This window comes from Hydra vulgaris, chromosome 12 (genome assembly GCF_038396675.1).
Source record: "Hydra vulgaris chromosome 12, alternate assembly HydraT2T_AEP".
Lineage (NCBI taxonomy): Eukaryota > Metazoa > Cnidaria > Hydrozoa > Anthoathecata > Hydridae > Hydra > Hydra vulgaris.
The window spans coordinates 5,705,625-5,732,879 of record NC_088931.1 but is presented as its reverse complement, the minus strand read 5'-3'; the positions used below and the strand labels follow the sequence as shown (position 1 = coordinate 5,732,879).

General features: G+C 27.2%; 1 protein-coding gene and 1 long non-coding RNA gene across 2 annotated transcripts; both read right to left on the bottom strand.

The window, feature by feature from the left end:
• Positions 1-2,411: 2,411 nt before the first annotated feature.
• On the bottom strand, positions 2,412-5,344 carry LOC136087800 (uncharacterized). The gene is made up of 2 exons (XR_010642081.1): positions 5,206-5,344; positions 2,412-2,606 (listed from the first exon to the last, which is right to left on the bottom strand). It is a non-coding gene; the product is annotated as an uncharacterized LOC136087800 (long non-coding RNA).
• Positions 5,345-17,795: 12,451 nt separating this feature from the next.
• Positions 17,796-19,941, bottom strand: LOC100207622 (uncharacterized). The gene is made up of 2 exons (XM_065811322.1): positions 19,702-19,941; positions 17,796-19,538 (listed from the first exon to the last, which is right to left on the bottom strand). The coding sequence occupies exon 2, from the start codon at positions 19,312-19,314 to the stop codon at positions 17,887-17,889; it is 1,428 nt and encodes a 475-aa protein (XP_065667394.1). The 5' UTR covers positions 19,315-19,538; positions 19,702-19,941; the 3' UTR covers positions 17,796-17,886.
• Between the last annotated feature and the right edge of the window lie 7,314 nt (positions 19,942-27,255).

The following is a 27,255-nucleotide window of genomic DNA, read 5'->3' as shown; positions in this document are numbered from 1 at the left end:
TAAACACTGTTTATACGATGTGTTAAAAAACAACCTTTTTGACCCCAAACAGTGTAACAATAACTTAGATGTGAGAAGAACAAGGAACAGTAAATTGATATTAGAACATGATGGGAACATAGTGTCGTATTAATGACAGCATATTATTGGCACGAAAGAGATTTTTATTTAATTGAACCAGTTCATAGTACCATGATAGATTTTTGTCAAGAAATAGCCCGAGGTATTTTATATATTTAGATGGGAAAAGTCTTTTACCATTAATTCTAATTTTCACATTATAACTATCAATCTTTTTTTTGGAGAGTGAAAAATAATAAATTCAGTTTTATTAATATTTAGGGAAAGACGGTAACTATTTAACCAATGACTCAAATGATGGAGATCTGAATTAACTTTTTTATAAAGCTGCGCGAGTGGTTCATTTATGCATAAAAGATTAGTGTCGTCTGCGAAATGATGAACAATCGAATTATTTATAGAGTGAGGCAGATCGTTAATTATTTTAAAAACAGTAAAGTTGGTAGAACAGAACCCTGTGGGACACCATACTTAATAACTTTACTTGTGGATTGAAACCTATTAATTGAGACAAACTGAGTACGATTGTTAATATAGGATGAAAACCAATCATTAGCGATACCCGTATACCATAATGATACAATTTTTTAATTGAAATCTTATGGTCAACTGTATCAAATGCTTTTAGGAGATCAATGAAGACGCCACAGCAAAAGAACCACTATCAATCGCAACACGAATCATTTCAGTAATGCTAATAAGTGCATGGGAAATAGAGTGTTTTAAACGAAATCCAAACTGGCGGCCGTAGAGACATTTAGAATTATCAAGAAAGTGGTAGATACGAGTATACATTAACTTTTCAATAATTTTGCTGATATTTAATAATAATGATATCGGTCTATAGTTATTGCACTCAAGTTTTGATTCCTTTTTATGGATTGGTTTAACAAATGTAGTTTTTAAAATATTAGGGAATATACCAGTAGCGAATGAGAGATTAAATAGTTTAGAAAGTACTGCAGAAATATCATTAGCAAGAAGTTTTAGAATTAACTTTGGAACGCTGTTCGGACCGGAAGCCTTGCCATCATATAGAGAAAGAATAACTGATATTATTTATTATTATAACAGATTGATGAAAATCATAAAGGATGAATCATTAATTATTCACTTTTTAATTTTATTTTTTCCCGGTTGATGCTTTTTGTGTAATTATAAAAACTGTAAAGTGGTCTGAAATGTCAGTGACAAATATTCCAGTCTTAACTTTTATGTTTTTGAAATATATTAAGTACATGCTTCGACAATATCATAGGTATTCTCAGTTAAAATATATTAAAATGCTTAAATAAAATTAGTAAAATTAAGTTGAACTAATAGAGACCTTATAATTAAAAATAAAATAAGTATTTTAAAAAAACGATAAAAGAACCGGTAATATTAACAGGAACTAGATAGAAAGTGTTATTTTTATATGGTTCACTTGTTTACTAACAGTTTTCCACTCCACTTTCTATTTACTTTCTTTCCACTCTATTTGCTTTCTTTGAGCTTTAATGTAAATTTGCTTGATGCTGAATCCAAAATTGAAAAACTAGCATGATTAAATCTATGAAAACAACTTTTCTTTGAATAAATATGTTTATTAATATGCGAGTTTTTATCCCTTTTATAGTGCTCAGTTATTTGTCTTTAAATGGTGAGTAGTTTCGCCAATATAACAGGATTTACAGCCTGCGCATTTAAATTTATAGACAAAGAATGATTTAAAGTCTATAGGAAAGGCATCTTTTGCCGAAATTTGTTTTTAAGTTTTTAATGAAATAAAAACCATTCCGATTTACAAATCGCCCAGTCGGCAAATTTAGTTGTAAATGCGCATTAGAAACTCGTTTAAATACGTATTGATGTGGTATGTATGTTAGCCATTTTATCGTGTCGAATACGCATTAGAAATACGCATTAGATGCGTATAAAGACAGGTATACAATACGACGCCTACTGAGTATCAAACTCGCATTTGAAACTCTTGTAAACACGTATAAAACACGATAACCAGAGAATATTCAATACGATATTTTCCTGGTATTACATGCGCATTTAAAACTTTCCAGAATACGCATTATTTACGAATATTTGTTAGCCATTTTATCGTGTCAAACGTGCATTAAAAATAGACATCAGATGCGTATAAAGACAGGTATACAATACGACGCCAACTGAGTATCAAACTCGCATTTAAACACGTTTAAAACACGATAACCAGAGAATATTCAGTACAATTTTATTAATTAATATGAATTCATAAAATAATGATAATGACTAGCAGTAAGCAACCCGTAATACGGGTTATGAGTTATTAAATCATTAATAACAATAAAAACACATTAATAACTTGATATATTATCTAAAAAATTAAATACAAATTTATCTATAAATGTTTTAACTTTGACTATCCCTATCAGCAACGCCATTGCTTATAGTTAACGACATAAAGACCGCATTAACATCAGTTGAGTTCTTTTTAAAATCTACACAACACAAGTACCAGAAAAGGACAGTCAAGTAAAGCCTGCAAATACCTAAAAAAAGACATGAAAAAAAAATTACAATTTTTAATTACAAAAGTACTATTTGCATTTTATTGTTAGTAGAATTAGGATAATAATAACAGAAAATATATGAATCTGTCATTTCAAAAAGGGCACAAGTCAGTGGTGTACACTGGAGTTTTAGATGTTTGAGTTTTGACACTTACAGGCATTGTGAAAACTTCAAACTTTTTATGTTTATGCTTATATCAAAAAAGAATGTTTTGCAAAGAATAGGGGTGATTGGAACTTGGGAACAAGAAAACCCTAATTTTTGGGCCATCCCAGTCCTTAACATGGGAGCAACGAATTTATAAAATATTTTCTTCACTATTTTTATCTAAATTCATATTATATTTTATCTAAATTCATATTCATCAACAAATTTCAAGTTTCATGCAATAGTCTCTTAGTGTTCAGTTTTTATGACCCTGCAATGTTTAGAGCCCCCTTTTGAGGGGGGTTAAAACTTTATATGGTCATAGTTTTTAAAAAATAAGAGATTATTGCATGAAATTTGAAATTTGTTGATGAATATAAATTTAGACAAAAATAGTAAAGAAAATACTTTATAAACTTGTTGCTCTCACATTAAGGACTAGGTGGGCCCAAAAATTAGGGTTTTTTTGTTCCCAAGCTCCAATCACCCCAATTCTATGCAAAACATTATTTTTTGATATAAGCATAAACATACAAAAGTTTGGAGTTAACACAATGCCTGTAAGTGTCAAAACTTAAACATCTAAAAATCCAGTGTACACCACTGCAAGTCCATTTACTAAAACTTTTCAAAATCAACAAAAATATGATTTTTATTAAAATAATGTCTAGGTTGCTAAAGAAATTAAACAAAGAAGTAGATAAATAAAGAACGCATATAACTTATGTATTTTTTATTTTTTATAAAAAAAACATAAATCATACAGAGATTTTTAATTCAAACTTATAAACTAACTGCTAAAAGTTTTGGACTTATGTCTTATTATCCTTTTCGACTTATGTCTTATTATCCTTTTCGAAATGACAGGTTTATATATTCTGTCTACAGAATAATTAAAAAAGATTATAAAAAGGCTAGACAACACAATGTATACATTGTTACTATAGTAACGCTGGCAAATAACACCACAACTTAATAAGATATTTTATTAACTTAAATACTTGGACTAAAAAGATTTTATTTATTTCAATATTTGAACAATCAAGGGACAATTATAGTTAAACAATTTGAGCAACTATATCATAAAATAGCAAGAAACTCGTAAAATATTTCTTATAAATGGTCATTATCATTTGTGGTTTTAAGAAATACGTAAGAGCTCAGTAATTACATAAGTTTTATTAAATCTCCCTCTCATCTAAGAGAGAGAGAGAGAGAGAGAGAGAGAGAGAGAGAGAGAGAGAGAGAGAGAGAGAGAGAGAGAGAGAGAGAGAGAGAGAGAGAGAGAGAGAGAGAGAGAGAGAGAAAGTAAGTGCTTCCAAAGCAGCATGTTAACAAATGTAAAAAAGCACAGAATAAATAGTAGTAACTGGTTTTATTATGTTACCAGTAAACAAAATTATTTTTATCTTGATTGAAAGCTAATTTCCAGCATTTCTTAATTAAGCTCCAGCTTCTCTTTAACTATTGACTAATGATTAATAGAGTAAATTTCACATCATACTAAATTTACAAAATTAAAACCATGTTTCAACAGTTAGCTAACTAATCAAAAGATGACAAAGGGAAGACAAACTAAAAAAAAAAGAAAAAAGAACATATTTATGATAGAAATTATAAAGAAAAAATAAAATTATTTGGATTTAAAAGTGTTAATTGTTACTATAAATAGTTAAACTCATACTTTGCTTTGTTCTGAAGTGTCTAAAGTAAAATCAAATTAACAGACATTAACACTGCTTGACACTGAATTCTGTAAAGTAAGTTTTCTGCACGCCGAGTTGCATTTCTTACATTTCAACAACGATTAGTTTCATCCTGCCTAGATCTATTTTTTTCATTTGACAACTATTTTTCAAGTTGCATATTAGCATTTTACATTAAAAACTTCGTTGAGCCTAATACTATCTATTTCAATTTCACTGTTATCATTAAACATATTACCAGTAATCTTACTATTGTTACAATTGAATAAATGAACGTAAAAGAATCTTACAAATTGTGATCTTTTCTAATCAAAGACTTTATTTGAACTTAAGATTTATTGAAATCCATATCTTTTTATATGTTTACATACATAAGTCGTTTATCAAAAATATAAAACAATATTTATTTACATTTAATTTAACAAAGAATCTACAATGCACAAAATTATTTTTGCCTTAATGAACAAAAATAATAAATGCACAATAATGTATATATATATGTTTATATATATATATATATATATATATATATATATATATATATATATATATATATATATATATATATATATATATATATATATATATATACTGAAATATAGGCATTTAAGTTTATGAACATTCGTATCAACAAATTACAGTCAGTTTTCCATGTTAAATACACAAAATATATATCTAATATAATATATATCAAATATAAAATAAAACAAAATAGTAAACTTACTCAAACCAGTATCAGTTACACCGTTTGAAGTAAATAAAAAAAACTTCAGTTCTTTTCAAACACTCTAAAAAATAACTTTCAGCTCTTTCCAATACCAATAAAAAACAAAAAAAACTTGCTTAGCTGAGTTGCCTAGTTTATAAGAATCTGAAAACAGATAAGTAAAAAACCAAGAACAAACAAACATTTATTTGTTAGAACTACTATATTTAAACAAATTAAATTAACCAAAGAATAACACCAATTCTCCTTAAAAGCTAAAAAAAATTTTCAGCTCAAATTTGCTTGCAGACCTTGCTTGTAAAATAAAATGTGAATAAGAAACACATTTAGAAAAGCCTAGAAAAAATTCATAGAAATTTACATACATTTGTTCTTTTATATTGCATAAATCCATCATATGATAAATCTGAAATGAAAAAATGTAATGGATAAGTAAATACAAAGAAAAATATCAAATATGAATCGAAAATCAATATATCTGATAGAGATAAGATGTCATGATAAGAGAGTAGTAGTTATTAAATATTGTTATTCCATGTTAGCTTTTAGAAAGCAAATCATGTTGGTACTTCATGGTTCTAAAAATTCAAATTAAGATATAAACAAAATGTATATATGGCAAAATGATTTTTCTTGAGTGGCTTTTAGTGAATGATTAAAAGCAGTGAGTTTCAATAATAAAACCACTTATAATTTTTAACAATAGACACCAACATAAAGGTAAGCCAAATGTAATAACATTAGTAACATAAATAACAACTTTACGCAAAATCTTGCTCAACACGTTTGCCAAATCACACACTTTGAAAACATGGAAACAAAATAATATAAACATAATATAAACTATAAAATAAAATACATTTATTTAACTTTATATAACATATATGAACACCTCATATAATATTTATATACATAATAGATACATTTTATAGTATTTTAATGACACATTTATAAAACAATTACATAACAGTGTTATGTAATTGTGATTATTACATATGTGTTATTAACACATATTACCACATACATATATTTATCAAAAACTTTTTAACTTTGAACATAATATAAACATATATGCAAACTATAAACATATATAACTTGAATTGCGCGAACAAAAAATTTAAAAATGACATGAAAAAATCTAAAAAGATTCATATATATATTCATATATAAAAACATATATCTCGTAATAAAATATCAAATTATAATCATATTTAATTTAAATCAAATACTTATTGAATAAAGAACAAAAAACAGATAGAAGAACTGCAATCCTTATAACAAAACTTAACGTTTAGCAACAATAAAATGTCAGTGTTGGCTCGAAGTTTTAAATTATTTTTCTAAATTTTTTAAAACAGTAAAAAAAAAAGGTAATAGTATAACAGAAATGTTAATAAAATAATAATCAACATAATAAAATTGGCAAGTTATGAAATGATAGGATTTATAATATATTTGAATTATATTAATATAGGACTTCATAAAACTAAATAAATTTAAAAGTAGTAATAAATATTTTTATGATAAAGTTTTAGTAACTTTTTTAGTACAAAAAAAGTAATGTAACTGTATTGGAGATATGCGATACTGCTTAAGCAGAACGATATCTCTTCATACAACTTTTCATGTATTCCTGACTATTCCTTTTCATTCCAGACTAACTTTTTACTAAATTTCTCAAGATAAAACTTTTTAATTTAAATTTTGTTTTTACAATATCAGTTTAAGCATGCGCTTTAAAGCAAAGATTTTCGTTTTTCCGTTATATCTTGATATTTGATCAAAATCGGGTACGATATCGTATCCGATTTTAATCAAATATTAAATAACACGTATTTTTTATAAATAAGTGGTATTGAACTCGAATTCGGAACTTAAAACTAAATGCGTATTTTTCTGGTATCAACGGCGGTATGTTATACGTGATCAATACTCCGAGTATTTACAATACTAGATATGCCGACTGGGCGATGACCGATTTACAAAATTAAATATTATTTTTTGTTTAATTTTTTTTAAATAAAAAAATGTTTTTTTTATAATAAAAAAATTCTTAATAGCTATCTATTAAAAGATATTTTATAGAAACGCAGCGTTTATTTAACTTATACGCAGACCGAATGGTTGCTGCTCCGCCTGCGTCCCACCATCAAAAAATAAATGCCTTTTTATTTATATCAGAAAATAAAATAAATATAATGCGTAAAATCAATAAATAACAATTGTCACTCGTAAGGTGCTCATTTATCCGTGTTGTCAAATGTCTGGAGGTTTCTCCAATATAACTGGCGTTACAACCAGCACAAGTAAATTTGTAGACAACGTATTGTCTTCAGTTTTTAAATTTATTTACCAGAGTTTTAATTGTAAATTAAATCTTTTGAAAATGTAGTAAGACTACGAAACATGTCAAGAATAAAAAATATTGTGATTTTTATTAAAATCTTTACAAATTTATTGCTAATGCGATGTTCGAAATATATATATATATATATATATATATATATATATATATATATATATATATATATATATATATATATATATATATATATATATATATATATATACATATATATATATATATATATATATATATATATATATATATATATATATATATATATATATATATACATATATATATATATATATATATATATATATATATATATATATATATATATGTATATAAATATATGTATATATGTATATATATATGTATATATATATACATATATATACATATGTATATATATATATACATATATATATGTATATATATATATACATATATATACATATGTATATATATATATACATATATATATGTATATATATATATATATATATATATATATATATATATATATATATATATATATATATATATATATATATATATATATATATATATATATATATATATATATATATATATATATATATATATATATATATATATATATATATATATATATATAGGGGAGAGTTGCCGAAATTGGAACAGCTCCTTAATTGGAACACTTAGCTTTATTTAGAAACTGGAACTTATTCTACTTTCATGAATATTTTTTCTTGTAAAGAAAATAATTTTCTTTATTTTTTGAAACTTCTAGTATTTAAACTTAAAAACTGCACGTATGTGAATAAAATTACTTTTTTGTAAAGAAAAAATTTTTTGCGATCTAATTTTATCGTTGCATTTAAACGATTACAGAAGCTTAACGATATTGAGTTTGATGATAATTTTTTTTAAATTTTAAATTTTAAGGGTTTCAAGTCTATGTGATATTAAGAGCTTATATCGTAAGTTGTTACTTGTATGTAAATATTTTACAACACCAAGGTCCTATGTTGCCCAGAATGGAACTTCAAAAGTTGCCGTAATTGAAACGATGTCATCTCATAACACGCTACTTGACGTCCGAATTATCAGAAAATTTCATTAGTCCGACTGTATAATATTTTTTAAAGCGAATTTCTTTTATAGACATAGTATTATTGTTAGACATTTGTTGCTTTTTTGGAATTGGTATTTAGTCTTGCTTTAAAGTATGAAATGATTTTTCACAAAAATTTTTTCATAGTCTAAAGTCTAGTCATAGTCTAAGGATATAAAGTTGATTGTAAACATCGTATACTTTAATTTACAAATCATTTTATCTTTTAGTAAAAAATAAAGTGTAAAAGTTTTACAAAAGTTATACATTTCTATTTAACGGATAAACTTGTAAGACAACATAAAGTATATACCCAGCATAAGTTTTTTACTGTATATAGAAGTTAATATATAAAGTTGCAAACTTTATATAGTTTATATAGATTTTGATTTATATAGTTAATGATTAACTAAACAAAAATGATGAAAAATAATGATTATATAATGAGTATATAATTAACTTAATCATATATGAATAACAAATAAATATATGAAAAAATAAGCCTGTAATAAGATTATAAAACTCTCCTTATGTATCTTCATAGTAATTTCCTTTTATTTTAGATGCAAACACCATGAAAATATGGAAAATGGAAAGTAGAAAACTTGAAAAAGGCTGTTGAAGCAAAAAAACAAGGAGAAATCAGCTTAAATGAAGCCGCTTATGAATTTTGTATTCCAAAAGCAACTTTGTCAAGGCATATAAATGAAAAAAACAAAGTTGCTGTTGCAAATGTGAAATTTCATGGTCGACTTACCACCTTACCTAATGAAATTGAAACAGAACTAGCTAATCACTGTTTATTATTAGAATCGATGTACTTTGGATTAAGGATTGATGATCTTCGTCGTCTAGCATTTGATATTGCGGAAGCTAACAACATCACACATAATTTTAACAAACAAACACGAATGGCAGGAAAAAAGTGGTATTATGCATTTATGCAAAGGCACCCACAACTGTCGCTTCGTGGGCCTGAATCAACATCAATTGCACGTGCACAAGATTTTAATAAAGAGCGAGTGCAATCTTTCTTTAATTTACTTTCAAAGTTATACATGGAAGAAAAGTTAACTCCAGACAGACTTTATAATATGGATGAAACTAGTTTATCAACAGTACAAGATGGTCAGATAAGAATTATTAGTGCAAAGGGCAAAAAACGAGTTGGAATTATGACTAGTAGTGAACAAGGAAATTCAGTAACAGCTGTAGTTTGTGTATCTGCAGCAGGATTTTATGTTCCACCAATGTTTAATATAAAAACGCAAAAGAATGAAGCCAGAAATAACAAATGGTGCACCTCCAGGAACTGTATTTAGTACTCAAGAGAAAGGATGGATGTCAAATGAAGGTTTTTTAGATTGGCTCAATTATTTCATTAAAGTTGTTAAACCTTAAAAACAATCAAAAGTTTTGTTGATACTTGATGGTCATGTTACACATTCAATAAATTTGGCAGCGATATATCTAGCACGAAATGCTGGAGTGCGTATGGTATCACTACCTCCTCATACTACACACAGACTGCAACCATTAGACGTTGCGTTCTTTGGACCACTTGGTACATACTATGATAAAGCTATGCGAAAATGGATGCGGTCACATATATCACAACCAGTAACAACTTGGCAAGTTGCAGAATTATTTGGTGACGCATATAGTCAGGCAGCATCATTGAGAATTGCTATGAAAGGATTTCAGGCTAGTGGGTTGTGGCCTTTGGACATAAATGTATTCACTGATTCTGATTTTACAGCCTCTTCATTTACTGATGTTGTTCCTTCAAACAATCTTCAGTCATCTGAAAGTATAGATGGGATGACAAAACTATCTACAGATAAATCAAGTGAAAAAAAATTAAAATGTCATGTTTCAGTTTCAACTTTGTCTCTTTTGCCAGTGTTTTCACTTGAAGTAAAAAACAAAAAAAGAAGATCACGAACAACTCAGGCAGCTGATCTTACAAGCTCCCCGTATAGATGTGCTCTAGAAATTACACCAAAAGATCAAAAGCACACCCTAAATCAAATAGCTTCCAAACAAATTAAAAAATCTACAAAAAAAAAAGCTCACACTAAATCCAATAACTGCCAAACTATTGCAAAAACCACAGGAAAGCAAAGTAGCACTTGACTCAATCACCATGGACCAAATGAAATTGAGCACATCAAATAAAATCACCATCGCCACCACAGCACACCACATATCACCACTACCATCCCAAGTGCAGAAGCTGCAAGAAAAAAAGACTTATGAATTGCGAAAAAAGGATTAAATATTTGTTGTAATTTTTATTTGTTATTATATCTTTTAAATATCTTTTATTAAAAAGCTAATCAATTAATTTTTCCTTTGAGCCATAAGTTTTATAGCTGTAATTTATTCAAATATTAGAACTGTTCTAATTAAAGAATATATGTGTTCCATTCAAGGAGACCAGTTGCCTTTATTGGAACAAAATGGTGCCTTGAAAAATCAAAGTTTATATCCAATAAGGGTGCGATCAATAGAGTCGAATCATTAATAAAAGCATAGTAGGGTTGTATGTCTATATTATTTAATTCATAAATGTTTTCATAGTTAAGCCATCTTTGGTTAATAAATATTTTTTCCTAAAGTGTTCCAATTAAGGCAACTCTCCCCTATATATTTATATATAAATATATATATATATATATATATATATATATATATATATATATATATATATATATATATATATATATATATATATATATATATATATATATATATAAATTAGTGTCAAATTTTGATAATAATGGGAGAGGAAAAGACTTTTAAGCTTAACTTAAAAAAGATGCAAAGGAGTAGCTAGATCAAAATTAAAATTTGGCAAAACAATTTTATTCCAAAAATGAGGTGCGCAATGAGGACGATAAGATTTTACTGATCTTCCAGATACCTATTTTTCAAATGTTAGTAGTGTTTGGTTACTTTATGAACTGTATTAATTTTTATCTTCTCTCATTATATTGTAAAAACGAACTAACAAATTTAGACTAAAATGTTTAAAAAATAAAAAGTGGTTTTTAGTGATTGGGAAAATATCAGGCAATCTCTTGAAATTGAATTCAAAAATATTTTCCCTGAAAATTTGCAAATTTTAAATAATATCTCACTCTCAAGACAAACAAATACACAATGAACAGGTGATATTGCTCACAATTTGAATTTGTCGTTTTTAAAAAGAGTAAATGTATTTCTGTATTATATGATAGCTATAGATAAATCAACCATATCACAAATTGCAACCAATATATCAAAACTGTTTTTATTCGTGATATTGACTAAGGCTTTCCTTGTTACTGAAGAGCTACTTGACGTCTGTTACTGAAGAGCTACTTGACGCAATTTAGAAAGTTTAACTTGACTAACAACAGAATAATTTCATTTACAACAGATGATGGCAGCTCAATGATTGGAAGAAATATTTTTGTTGTTTCCAGACTGGAAAACAAAATTGGCAGAAAACAACTTGTCATTAATTTACCTGCGTTGTATTATTTATCAGCAAAACTTAAACGGTTTTTAGCAGTTAAAGCAATGTGTAGCATTACGTCCAAAACTTTACAAAGTCAATTGAAAAGACTCGTAACAAAAAAGGTTTTTTTCAAAAGTTTAAACAAAGAATGTCTACCAGAGCTAGAAGAAAAGAAGATTATTGAAAAGTTTGCATCTCTTGTAGACCTGACCCGACTTACAGGACCCGACTTACAGTATACTTGATAAATATCTATAAGAAAAAGATCAGTAAATTGGAAAAATATACATTCTCAATCTAGTCTTTTAGCTGAAATTAACTTTGTGGAAGCAGCAGTTAAGGACTAGAAATTTTAGTCATTTTCTAATCTTGGGTGAGCTGAATCCTGGAAACACAGCAAAATTTGTTACCTGTATTTTAGATATTAGGAAACATGCTGAAAAAATTAAATTGTTCACAATGCCATTTTCTGTTGAAATTGAAACTGTTCTAGAAAAATTCCAAATAGATTTAATTAATTTTCAATGCAGTGATGTTTTAAGAGAGGCATATAATCAACATAGTTTAATGGTATTTTACAGAAATCTTGACCAAAAAAGTACAGCAACTTAGTTGACAATATAAAAATTATGAGTGTCTTTTTAGGTGTACATAATTGTGCGAATGCTTGGTGCACATACTTGTGTGAAAGCGCATTTTTTTGATGAAACTTTCAAAATCTAAAACAAGATCTGCGCAGACAGTCACAAACTTGCAGAATACTTTTAGAACCGCAGCCAGTCAGTTGCTAATTGGTTTTAAAATAGTGTGAGAAAGAGCAGTTTTGTGATTACCAATTATTATTTGTTCTGTACCTTGTAGCTAGCTAGTAAATGTGGCTTTAATCCTCTTTAAAAAATTTGTGAACCCTCTTGTGATTAAATATGCTTCGTTTTTAACGAAATACAGACGTAATACTTAGAAATTGTTTATAAAATACGCAACGCTAAATCTAGTTAATAAACAAAACAAAACAAAAGTTTTCCCCCGCAGAGTTTTTAATAAAAACAAAAATTAAAAAAGTGCTTTAAGTTTAATGAAAAAATCAAATAATCTCTTATTAGCCAAATTCATTAGACGCGGTTCACATACATATGTTTACGATGTAGAAAAATGGTAGCTTTTCAGTTTGATAAAGCATCAACAAGTGTTCCACATCTTAATATTTATTTATTTTTTTCTGGCTAGATTTTTAAAATGCTTTAATTGTATTGTGCTTCTGCTTTATGCTTTATAAAAATTTTTAATCAAAAGATTCGAATGGTCTACTCAAATACTATCGTTTACCAAGATCAGAAAGTGTACAAAAAACCTATATGAAGTTGTTTAAAACAAGTTTATAAAAATAGAGATTTAATACAATTTGCCAGAAATACAAACAATTCGCCAGACATTATTATTTCAGTTAAATAATAAGAAAAAAGATGCAAAAAAAACTGACTAGCTAAAATAAAATTTGAATCAATCATAAAAACAAAGTGATATGAAGAAACAAAAATAAAATTCAGCAAAGAGAAAATTTTAGTTATAAAAATTATAAAAGGGCAAAAAACTTTAAGTTTTTTATAAATTTTCTTAATGATTTTAACATAACAAAGCCAGATTGTTAAATTTGACTTTTAACATAACAAAATTAGATTGCAAAACTTGATTTCAAGATTTTTCATTTTGTTTTAATCATATAATGAATTTACTGTTTCTTCAACAATTACTAATAAGATATAAATTTGTTTAATTTAAAAACGTTTGATGTATTGTATCAGTACACTTTTTCAACTTTTACTTTAGAAAGAAGTTTTCAAATAATTTACCTTTTTGAATATTTTCTAAATGGCTAAGGCCTGGTGTAAAAAACATTCTAAAAAACATTCCAATATAACATATCTTTAAAAGTTTTCCAAAAAAACCAAGTAAATTAAATAGTCAAGCAGCTGTAACTTTATGTTTTCTGTAATTATGCTACTTTTTTGTATTTTGTTCTATGCTTACGTAATTAATAGCATATCATTTTGGAGCCATGCAGTTACTAAGGTCAATATTTTCAATACCAGTATTAAAAAGTTATCTATTAATGAGAAATATGCTATGCCTTTTAAACCATCATATGTTCTTTGTACATCAGTATTTTCAGTCTTATTTCGAATGATATTAGTGACAATTTTGGTATTATTTTTAAAAGTGTTAGAAGAAGTTTCTTCAAGTATTATTATAACTTGAATCTTGCGTGAGTTTATTAATATAGAAATCAATATTTTCAATTTTAGTATTATCCATGTGAAGTATAATTGGATCAAATAATGAGGTATTAAAACAAATATAATCTGATAAAACAAAGGCAGTTCTTTGTGAGTATTTATAACATAAATGTTGACAGACAAATGATTCGCGTTCAAATTTTAATTTCATTTAAAAATAAATACGTTACAACTAAACAGCCATTTCTTAAAAGTGTTGTTTTAATTTTTAAACAATGATACATCTGTATAAAAATAGTTTAGTTCTGGATATGCTGATATAGCAATTGTCATCTTTTTTATTTAGGACTCAGTTAATTTTAAAAAACGATTACACTTTGTAACTGTTTTGTGCAAGAAAGAGCCTAAATCATTTTTTTTTTATAGTTTTCATTGTATTTAGTATTTTATCATTATTGTGTTTTAAAAAACACAAAAGGGAAAGACACTAAACACAAAAGTGAAAGTAAACCCAGTACAGGTAAATCTGCAGTTAAGCGGCGTAAAATAATTTTATTTTTTTGCTTATTGCGAGACTTGCTCAAAGTGGTGACTTTTTAATATAAACTAATATTTATTGGCTTCAGTACATACATCGACTATCTTATAACCTGCTGCACAAGGAAGTGCCGCTACATCGACTGAGGGTTTGGTTGGGGCAGGCAGTCTATCAAATAATAAAAAAAAACTTAAAAAAAAAAATTAAAAGGATATTAAAATATTCCATTTTCATATTAAAAAGTCACCACTTTAAGCAAGTATCGCAACAAGCAAAAAAATAAAACTATTTTACGCCTCTTAACTGCAGATTTACCAACAACTGATCTCAAATAGTCAATATATAATTTTATACTCATTGATTTAATGCGTGTAACATTTAACCAGGTAACTATTTTATTTTGCAACTTTGTAGCATTTTTTATGTTTTTTCAGGAAGACGCTGTTCCCTCCCTTTTTATGGTCACAATATCTGTAAACGATATCTTCACTAATTTTCTTATCGTAAAACATCTTGTTTGATAACCATTCAGCTGTAATTTTTGGTATTTTAAGAGATACTTCATTAAAAATAGATGTTCGCTATTTAATAAAAATATTCAATAGCCTATTAGGCTTCCTTTTTTTCTTTTAGCTTTAAAAAAGGTAAATACATTTGCATTTTCTTTCGCAATTCCTCGAAAGTATCTTTTTAATCATTTAGGTTTTTAATCATGATGAATTAAGAGCTAATAGTAGCAGCGACAGTATTGTTTAGTTGATTTTTTTTAATAACAAAGTAACTATCTTTACTTTTTTCCCTACATCGAAATAATTTCGAGACCAGGCCTCTGAAATGAATTTGACTAATAGTCAGAGGCGATATTACTGGGGGTGGCGATTTTACGGGAGTGTGGAACACCCACCCCCACTTTCCTCAAAGAAGATGATTTTCAAGTTAGAGTCGGTTATTTTCAGAATTTCGTCGCCTAGTCCGACTAGTAGTCGGGTATTTGACACAATTCTGTCGAGTTAATTTTAGTTTAGAGGACCTTATTTTTTTTTTTATTTAAAGACTTCAGTCGGTAATTTTTAAAGATTTACCCCCCCTCCCCTCTCATTTTTTTTGAAGAATCGCCTCTGCTAAAAGTATAGTCATGGTTTTACAAAGTACTTCAATTTTTTAAAATAAATTTAGCATTGCGTAATTAATGGACGATCCCTTGTAAAGTATCATCTATAACATAATATGTCATACATATTATCTAATGTCATGTATTTATAAATATTATGAAATACTTATTATCTAATGTCATGAATTTATAATATATTTATCAACCTTACGTATTAGATAGCATGTATTACATATCTACATAATATGTATTACATAATTATGTATTACATTGTTATGTATGACATAATTACATATTATGTATTGCATAACATATATTTATGTATCAGAAAAGTATATGAGTATTTTGAATTACGTATTATGATTGCATATTTTTAAATATAGTATAAAAATGACACATATTTTTTTCTTTGATAGACGTCAGTTAAGAACCATAGTATGTTTATAAGCGTTACACTTATTAAAGAAATCAGATATATAACGTATAAATAAGGTTATCAATGCCTTTTCTATGTGCCCAAAGCCTCGCAACAAAGATGAAAGCAAACGAAATAAAGTTTAAAACATATTTTTTAAAGAATAATAACAATTTAATTTGATTGAAATAAAAATTATTATTATTTAATTAAATAATTTTTTGTCATAGCACAGTAAACATTAAGGTTGTAAACAAAAAAATATTTCTAGTTAGTTACAACACTGACATAATTTTTTTAATTTTTAAAATTAACAAACATTCTTTTGCGAAAAGTTGACAACAAACTCTATAACTTCGCCATTCATGAAGATATCAAGATGATTTATTTTTATTTAGACTTTTCTTTTAAGACTAGGAACCTTTTTGCATTCCTCAAATCGTAAAACAAGTTTAAAATAAATCTTAACATAAACATTTATCTGAGATTAAATCAAACGCTTATGAATACACTGCACCATAAAATATCAATGATCTAACATATAGACCATCTTTACAAATTTTTGATAGTGAAATCAGTAAATTAATTTAAGTTTCTAATAAAAAGAGAGTTTTAAAGTTATGTGACAAGTTTAAAAATAGATATAAACATCATGTTAATATTTATAATTTTTTTAACGTTTAACAGAATAATTTTAATGTTCTATAATTTACATAAAACATTTATAAAAAGATTTTAAAAAATACGTTTGATAAGAATCAATACTTTTAGAGGCTCAATAATAAAACGTAGTTCTTTTTATTGTTCGTATTTCATTTTAGCTTCAATCTGCTTATAAATAAAATCTTCAAGCAACTTAAACAAAATACATGAAAATAATAAAATATAAAATTATAACGAGTGTACTATATACATATATATATATATATATATATATATATATATATATATATATATAATATATATATATATATATATATATATATATATATATATATATATATATATATATATATATATATATATATATATATATATATTAATCTCCCGCATTTCTTTTAACAATTATTGTTATACCTTAACTCTGTTATTGTCGCAACGTATTAACATACGTTGAACTTTGTATTCAAACTTTAGATTATTTATTTTTTAAATAAAGTTATTTTTAATTTATAAGTCTTTATGCGACGAAATAAATAATAATAAAAAATTAAACATCCTAATGCTATCATTGACAATGTTCGAAACAACACCAAACAGTATAATACTTTTAATAATGATTAATTTTTATATAAATATTGTTATTATTAATATTAATACTGTTAATATTAACACTGTTAACAGTAAAAATGGGATTATCATTAATAATAGTATAACAATATTAGTATTATTAGTAGTGTTACAATAATTATTATATTAGAATAGATAAAACTTAATCATTTGATATTCTTTCCTTCATACGAGCAATCATATCTTGCTCTTTTTTTTTAATTCGATTTGTTGAACAAAGTAACAAAACTATACCAAATAAACATGAAACTGAAGCAATTGCTCCATATAATTTTCTGTGTCCAAAGACTAAACTAATTAATATAGGTCCTCCAATCATTGAAAATCTTGAAGCAGAGGAGTACACGCCTTGAATAATTCCTTGATTTTGTTCTGGAAACATTCTTGTAAACAAATTTCTTGAACATACTAAGTTAAAAGGTATCGAAGTAAAAACTAGTAAACATATTATGGAGAAAATAATAACTTTTTGATACATTAACTTTGGAACACTTTCAAATATTACAAGTAACAACGAAACTTGAGTAAGAGCCATAGAAAAAAGTAGCAGTTTAACGTCATGAACTGGGTACTTGGGAGAAAGAATAAAAATCAAAAAGAAAATCACTAACAAGAGAATTCCACCACCAATGTATATTCCACTAGTTTGTATGGGAGTCCAACCGTACTCAATTTCGGTAATGTAAGGAAGCAAAACTTCAAACTGCGTTTGAATAAACCATAAAATAAAGTCTGTGTAAAAAATTACTAAAAACTCTAATGATAAGATTGAATTTTTAGCACTTAACAAATACTCCTTTATTGAATGTTTTTTTTTCAAGGAGTTATCAGTATTATATGTAGTGTTTTGTGGTTCGAATATGTCTTCTTGTTGTAAAAAATCGTAATTGTGATTTGGATAATTAACTGCACTTTCGTTTTCTTCTTGCTTTATTTCAGAAAGAGATAAATATTTGACCGCTTCAGATTCCCTTAAAGATATATTGGTAACGCAAAAAATGGTAATAAAGCTCATCAAAAACCAACCAAAAGCCATAGATACACCAGGCAATGTTTTATAATCCAATATCCAATGATCTATGACAACCGAACGATTAGAAATAAAAACATTTAAAGCAGGTCCAATAATCAACCCAAAAACTCTTCCAGATTCTATTATTGACATCATACCCACTCTTTTAGAGTTTGAATAAATGTATGTCATTTCACCAATAGCGCATGCTGAAAACCCATCTCCCAGACCAGCTACAAATCGCCCAGCAATAGGAAAATACTCTGAGTAATGTAAGGCGTATAGCAAATTGCCAGATATTTGAAAAAAGTTTTGAAGAAGCATGATTTCTTTCAGTCTTTTAGTTTTATCATAAAGAAAACCAAACACGGGTAAAGCAAACATTGAAGCAAATGGGTAAATACCGACAGCAACCCCTATTTTTAAATTGCTGGAATGCAAACTTTTCATATAAGGTATAACGGAAGGCAAAATGACTGAATATTCTACTCCGCAAAAAAACATTCTGATGAAGAATGAAAACATAAGAAGTGACTTTTGGTTATTTTTACTTACCATTGCTACAAAGACTACTATGTCAAAAGTCTGTCTAATAAAATTATTTTAATATTTAATAATTTGTTTTAACACAAACGAAGAAGAACAAGTGTTGCATGTAAATCGTTTTAAATGTAAATTGCTAAGTTACTTTGTAATATATTCACGTTATATTTGCACAGCTTTATCTTTATATTTACTCAACAATGCTTCCCAACAATTTTTCAATTAAGTGAATAATTATGCTACAAAAAAGAAAAAAAAATCTTTGTATGCATATGCAAATAAATATAAAATAAATTTGTATAAATACGCGCAACTTTTTTTTATTTTGCTTAAAAAGATTTCTTCAGAAAAATTTAATGTGATCAGTCAAAAAAACTTTCTTTAATTGTTTAAATTTCTTACCTGGATTACTTTAAAGTGTAAAGTTTGTTTTCAGCCATATAAGCTTAACTTATATCGTATAACCATAACTGTAAATGCGATTAAATGTTTTATTAGGTCAACAGCTACTTTTGAGTCATTACAGATAATTTTAGTTTAAAAAAACCATCCAATCTTAATTATACTCACTCAATTCACTTTATTATTTACAAATGTTTTGAAAACAAATGTCTGTTTTAGCAAAAAAAACTTGGTTTATGTAAAATCTTTTTTTTAATAGGGTTATTTTAAATGATCCTTTAACGAACGTATGCGACTTATAATCTTTAATTGTAGTCGCCTAAATAATTTTATAAATGACAAATAGTTCAAATTTTATTTTGACGCAACGAATTTCCTCATTTAAAACAATTCAATAAATTAAAGAATATAATTTAGAATGGTTGTATGTAGTAACCCAGCATTCATAACTACGTTTTTTTAACGTTTCAAATACGCATATTAAAGTTGTATAAACGACGTCTTGTAATAGTATAAAATGCCAATTTTATATGTTTTAAAAAGACGTCATTAACGCGTATTAAAAATACGTGTTATATTCCTAGTCATAGCGTACTTTATAAAGTACGCCATGTTCCTAGTAAAAAATGTTGAAAAAACGTTTTAAAAGTATGCTTTTTAAATGATTTTCTGATGTTGAAATAAACTGTCTTTCTTAAAGTTTAGAATTCAAATCTAAAAAAACGTGATTCTAAGATGCCTTTTAAACCGAAGTAACATAACGTCTTTTAAATATATTCAAACCAAGGAGCTTTAATAAAAATTAATTAAAGCATCTTGATTCAAATCATAAAAAATAACAAATTGTTAGTTGGAGTATAATCCCTTGTCACGTGACTTTTTATTGCAGAGAAAAAATCATCGTTTGTATTTGCAAAACTTTGTTTAAAAAACGCGAAAAATTATGTAGGCGTCAACCAATTAAAGCCCATCCATGAAAATCAATAGTATACATACATGTAGTTGTATTTTTTTTATTTAGAAAAGAATGTACAACATTAATTTATTTGGAGACGTCACTTTTTTTTTGACTTGATGAAGTTATTTGATTATAAATGTTTAAGTTTTATTTAAATTTAGACAATTCATTCGTCAGTACATAAAAATAGATTCGGCAACTATTTATTTATTATGTGCATAAGATTTATAAATGTTTTATTGTGGTTCAATAGTTTGAGTTTTTGTTTTTTAGTTGAGATTTTTTAAACGTTCTTTATTTTTGGATATAATTGGTATTTAACACCAAAAGATACCTCCTATGATTCAATATATTGTAGGTATTGTGTAGATTTTAATGTTGAACTGTTCTGATGCAATAAGCTTTGGCCAAAAAGATAAATAAATTAGTTGACATCATCAGAAAGTTAAAGAAAAGACTTAAAAATAAAAAATTATCATTGTTTTTAAATGAAATCTTTTTACAAACATCTTTTTACGTGACAAATTTTTCTAATAACAAAGTGAAATCTTTTTTCTAATAACAAAATTTTTCTAATAACAAAATGAAATCTTTTTACATCACATCTTTTTACGTGACAAATTTTTCTAATATCAAAGTGAACGCATCTGAAGTTCTAATAGAAACAATCCTAATCAGTGAAAAATAAAAAAATGCTCAAAATAGAAATAAGAATTAAAAAAAATTGCATTAGTGATGGATTTAAAAATGCTTTATCTTACAAATCTAAAAAACAAAATAAAATGTAAAGTATCACAACAAAATAACAGGTATTAAATTAAACTTTAAAAAATCAGGTTTAAGCATTTCTGAATACATAAATAGCTTCAAAAAAAAATTGTAACTTAAATTTTTTTTTTTGCAAAATAAAACCAATTATATTAAAAACAACAAAATCTTATAAGTTTAGAGAAAGAAATTCTTTATAGTAAGACAATTATTTTAAAAAAAGAGAACCAAGAACTTCAAAATATATTTTTTATAAGGAAGTAGTAACTTTTGAAAATGTCGAATACAGTAATGACATTCGAGAAACTATAATGAAACTACTTTCAATACGTTTATAGAGTATGATCAGTGTTAATGAATTCATAAAATAGTATTAACTAAAATACCAAATAAGAACATATTTAGACTGCCCTCAGCTGCTGTAAAATGTTGGTTAACATAAGAAGCTTTAATTATAGGTGAATTTCAAGTTGCTGAAGCAATGCTTGAAAGTAATTTGACAAATAAAATAATATAGGTAATTGTTTGCCTATATATTGCCTACATAATTTGTTTTCCTGCTCTAATGTAGGCAATATTTGCATGGTCAGCGTACTCAAAAATATAGTAAACATCAAATCTTTCAAATTATAACAATAATTGGGAAGACTTCATTTTTCGGTTTGTCAGAAGTGGTTCTGCAAAAGATGCAGCAACTGTCTTGCAGAACTTTACCAGCATAGTAGATAACATTTGTGTCGTTGTGAGCGACTCAGTTATGGAAAAATAAATTGGTTTTGCTAAGTTTATAACATCAATTAAACCAACAATGCCTGATCTTTCTTCAGTTAACCATCTTTTTTAACCCACAGTTAAAAGCATTAAGACAAAAATCTTTCCCTATTGCAATTAATAACTGGGGTTTGCTTTCTTTAAAAGTAAAAAACAATATGAAGAACATGAGTAATTTTTTTTCATTTGTTCTGTAACTAATAAGGTTTTGGATTCTTTTCAAAAATTCTGCTACAAAATTATTTTGAAACCGTTTTTGATTTTAGTGGTTATATAAATGATGCTGTAAGGGTAGTTCGTACCACATGTAAAGCATTTCATTCAAAGGGTAGCGAGAAAGCTGGTTTTGCTTCATGGTTTTATTCTTTTCTTACTTGTCGTAATGATAAATCCTTTTTTGTTCCAATTATTGGAAATTATTTTAATATTTTATATTACAATGCAGCTGCCGTATACTATCACAAAAACGCTAAAACAGAATTCCCTAATGCTTGGCTTTAATAGTTATTGAAAAAGAAGTTAAGGAAAACATCACAAATTTTGTATTTTTTGCTGAAGTATTATTGACAAACTACTTACTGGTCCTTTGTTACTTCATAGACTTCATCACTTCATAGACTTCATCACTTCAAGCAAGTCATAGAAGTGGCCTGTTCAATACATTTTGGATTGAAACACAGCCTGCAGTTGTAGCCCCAGTATTTGATGCTGTTGTGTCAGGTCAGGTCAGGTTATCCTGCTACTGGTAACATGTAACCCAGTACAATCTGCTTCATGTCCTGCTGCCTTGTAGGATACGCCTTTTTAGGCAAAGGCTAGGAGATGCCAACTCCGACTTAAAACACCTCCTGCCTTGGGGCTCTTGGTTGAGTAAAGGCTAGAGATGGTGTCTCGATAAAAATACTCATCTTGGGCAGATGTTAAATGCATCCGGCTACTGTCTTGTAGAAGGCCTCCTAGGCAAAGACTTAAGGGGTAAACAAATTCTATCTGTTGACCAGCTTCGCACCCCTTCTTCACCTATTAGGTTGGCGCAGATGTATTTTTAATACAATGTTTCCAGTTAAGGTAGTTGAATGCTAGATCATCTTGACTCAATGCATTGGTTTTGCTTGTGTCTCTGTTTTTATGACTAGGCAACTCATTCTATTGAAAAGGATCTCACTTACGCTACAGCATGGGGCTAACAGTGGCTGGTGAACTTCAATACAGATAAAACTCAATTTTTTTTAGCCAATTGTTATCGCAATAATTTAGATCTTCCTATATTCTTGAATAAGTTTATATGTTTTGTACGTTGATAATTTATTTAACATAATTATATTATTAATTTTACAACTTTTTTTTTCCATGACGTTTTAGCTGATGAACAGATTACTTGTAGTATAATGTAGAACTATAAAAAAAAAAAAAAAAATGGTATATGGGTTGGTGATATTGCAACAGAAAGAGTATTCAATCATGATGAAACACCACAGTTTTTAAACTACGGTGTAGATGGTACTGCCACTGGGTTAGTTTATGCTGGCAAAGGAGAGACATGTAAAAAAATGATTCACGAAAACGGAGAGTGCATAACTATATACCCATTTGTTTCATTATCAGTTGAGCCAACTAAACAACTTTTCACAACTAAATTTGTGGCTTTTTTAGTTTTATATTTTTAAAAAGTCAAATATAATATTTAGACTTTAATATAATATTTATATGAAATAATATTTATATTTTTTGGAGAGGTTTCATTGTGTCAGGTAATATTTGCTGGCAAAGGCATAACGAGGCAGATGGCACCACAAAAGGCTGTCAGTAACATAAAAAATTTGATGATCTCCACGACAGAGAGTGGTTCGCAAGATAAATATTCATTATTGGCTGCGTATAAGAAACTTGATAAACATCTTACCAAACAATGTATAGAGCGACCAATTGTGCTTCTATCAGATGGTCATTTGTTGCGGTTTGACTTTAAAGTTTTTAATTTTTTGCGTGAAAAGCAAATCAATTTATTTGTGTCTCCGCTTGATACTACTGAAGTCACACAGCTACTAGACCAACCACCAAATCAACAGCTTCATCGATATTATAATAACACGCAAGATGATCTCTTTTCCTCTTTCCAGACAATAAACTGAGAAAGATTCATGAATATCCTAGGAACAATGTGGAACATTTGGGCATCCGCTGCCAATATCGTAGCAGTTGCTAAGAGAGTTGGTAAAAGTAAGAACGGTCTTAATGTTGATGATATGCAACAAGATATATTTGAACAAGCAGCTCTCCTTATTGATAAAACTGATGATGTTTCTCTAAAATCTTCTACTCCTAAAAAAATAAGAAGTGTGACCTCAAAAAACGGACTCTTGGCAACAACTCCAAGATCACAGTCCAAAGTTGCCCAAACAAAAGGAAGGTATGGTTCAGCCGAATATTGGAAATCAATATAGGAAATGTCACAATCATCCATTGAGGAATCATATGAGAAAAGCCTCAATTTAGCAGAAGTGCCTAGTTTACTTTCATTAAACCAGGTTAAACCCAAGGATCTATGGAGGCTCAAGATGTGTTTTCAAAAGTGGCTTATCTTGAAGGAAAAAAACAAAAAAAAAATCGTGAATTAGAGGAGAAAAAGAAATATAAGCTCCAAAAAAAAGAACTGTTTTACCGTTGCAAACTGCAATGCTCTTGTGTAGAAGAATGTCTAGCAAAATCTTTAGAAGAGTGTTCGCAATGTCATTCCATTCTTAAATCTGTATGTACTAAAATGGCTTGTCGCATTAATAACAAAAAGTGGACAATGATTCTCCCTGCATCTGCAGCACCATCCTCTGGTTCTTTAAAAAAAACTCTCTATTTTGGTTCTAATTCAAATATTTTAAATCTTAATGACTCAGAGATATTTTTTTAGATGAAATATTTGTTTATTGCATGTCTCTTTAATACAATTTTTCAGTGAGCTGTCATGTTGCCTAATGTTAGCCCTCCATTTCTTGATTCTTTCCTTTATTTGACTTTATTTCCTTTATTTGATAGTTCATGTGAAAGTAATAGTAATTTTACATGAAACTTTTTTTTTAACAATTTTTAATGATAATTTTCGTTGTTTCTTTAATTTTCCTATGGTGTCAACTAATCTATTTATCTTTTTGGCTAAAGCTTACTTGCTGCAAAACAGTTTAACATTGAAATCCACGAAGCATCTACAATATTTTGCATGATAAGATGTATCTTTTAATGTCAAATACCACTCATAAAAACTTTCATTAGTCAATTTACCTTAATAAATATAGATTTTTCAGTTATCATATTGAACAAATATATAAATTTACATAAGTTTAGTATATATAATATTTATATAATATATAATAATATAAAATAAGTAAAAGACTTTGAAATTAATTTAAATTAGTTAAATATTATGTTGATGATTAAATGATTACTTTCAATTTATATATTTGAATTAAATCATTAATTTAAAATTGTATACAATATATATATCCATCTAGTCGGAATCACGTGATTATATTGCGAAATCAAAAGTAACCATATTGAATACACCAATCCAACTTAAATTCTCCTATTTTGCGCGGCGGCTACTGAACTCTAATTGTGTGGGTAAAAAGTCAAAAAAACTTCCTAAATATCAGTACTTGATTGTAATCGTCTTTTCAATCTTTACTGTTTTCCAAGTTCTATAAGAAATTCTAGAGAAAGAGAAAAATAGAAAATTTTATTAAAAAGAGAAGGTAAAAATAAGAAACAATGGAATCCATGCAACAGTGATCGTGTTTGTTCGATGAATTTTGTAGATGGAACACCTACCATTGCTAATCAAGATCCTACTTTAAATATGGGATATAATTCTACTAACATTAAGCCAAGAAGAGTTTATATAAACGTTGTCCGAAATCGAACTTTTTAATTTTGAAAAGTATAAGCACAGAATGTAATGACACGAATAATAATTCAACTGAAGATCATACCAATGAGTTAAGTAATAATAATGATAATGAAATTTATTATACAATTTATTTACCAGGCCAAGCGGTAAACATTCATATGCTCGCCAGTCATTGCTAAATGTGTGCGAAGGATGTAATTCTAAAACGTCTCTGATTGATTCTCTTGTTAAAAAAGTTAATTTCTTGAATATATCCTTGAAGCAACTAAACCAAAAACAAGTTAATCAAACTGAGAAATTATTGATTTTTTCATGCAACAAAGTTAAAACAGAAAAAAAAAATGATCTTTTATACAGGAATATCTACAGTAGCTTTAACTAATGCCATCTTCTTACTTATTATACCATTTCTTCAAAAGTTTAGTTACTGGCGAGGATCAAAACATGTTCAGAATACTAGCAAATTAAAGCGCAGATTTCAGTCAACTAAATATAGACAACTTTCTCACCGTCACGAATTTTTTCTAATACTTGTGCGACTTCGTCTTGGTTTTTTTTTTATATTCATCTTTAAGTTCTTCGACTGCCTCGGTAGCAGGCAATAAAATTAAATCAATAAAGTTTTCGATTGCAGAAAATACACGAGCAACCAAAAAGCAAAAAAAAAACCCACTCTATTAAACTTCAAAAAAAAAAAAAAAAACTAACCCAGTAAACACACAAACGTCTATTAAACGTCAAAACAACGTTTTAACAGAACGTTCAGATTTGATCGATTATCCGTTTTGAATGAAATCCAGATTAACGTTGAGAACAAACGTCTATAAAATGTCTATATTCAAACGTATTTTAGACGTCTATTTTAGGATTATTATACGTATATAAAGCGTTTAGATTTGGTCTAATTTACGTTTAAATCTAGTCTACTTAACGTATATAAAGCGTTTAGATTTGGTCTAAATAAACGTATACTAAACTTTTAGATCTTGTCTAATAGTTTCATTGATTTAGTTAACGTAATTTCTGTTTATTTAAGTTTTAAAACTAATATAAATTAAAATTACGTTACAGCTTTTTAACTTTATATAAGTAATCAGAGGTATATAGGTCTTGAAATTTATATATAAGATATAGTCATAAAAGCAATGAAATTTATAAA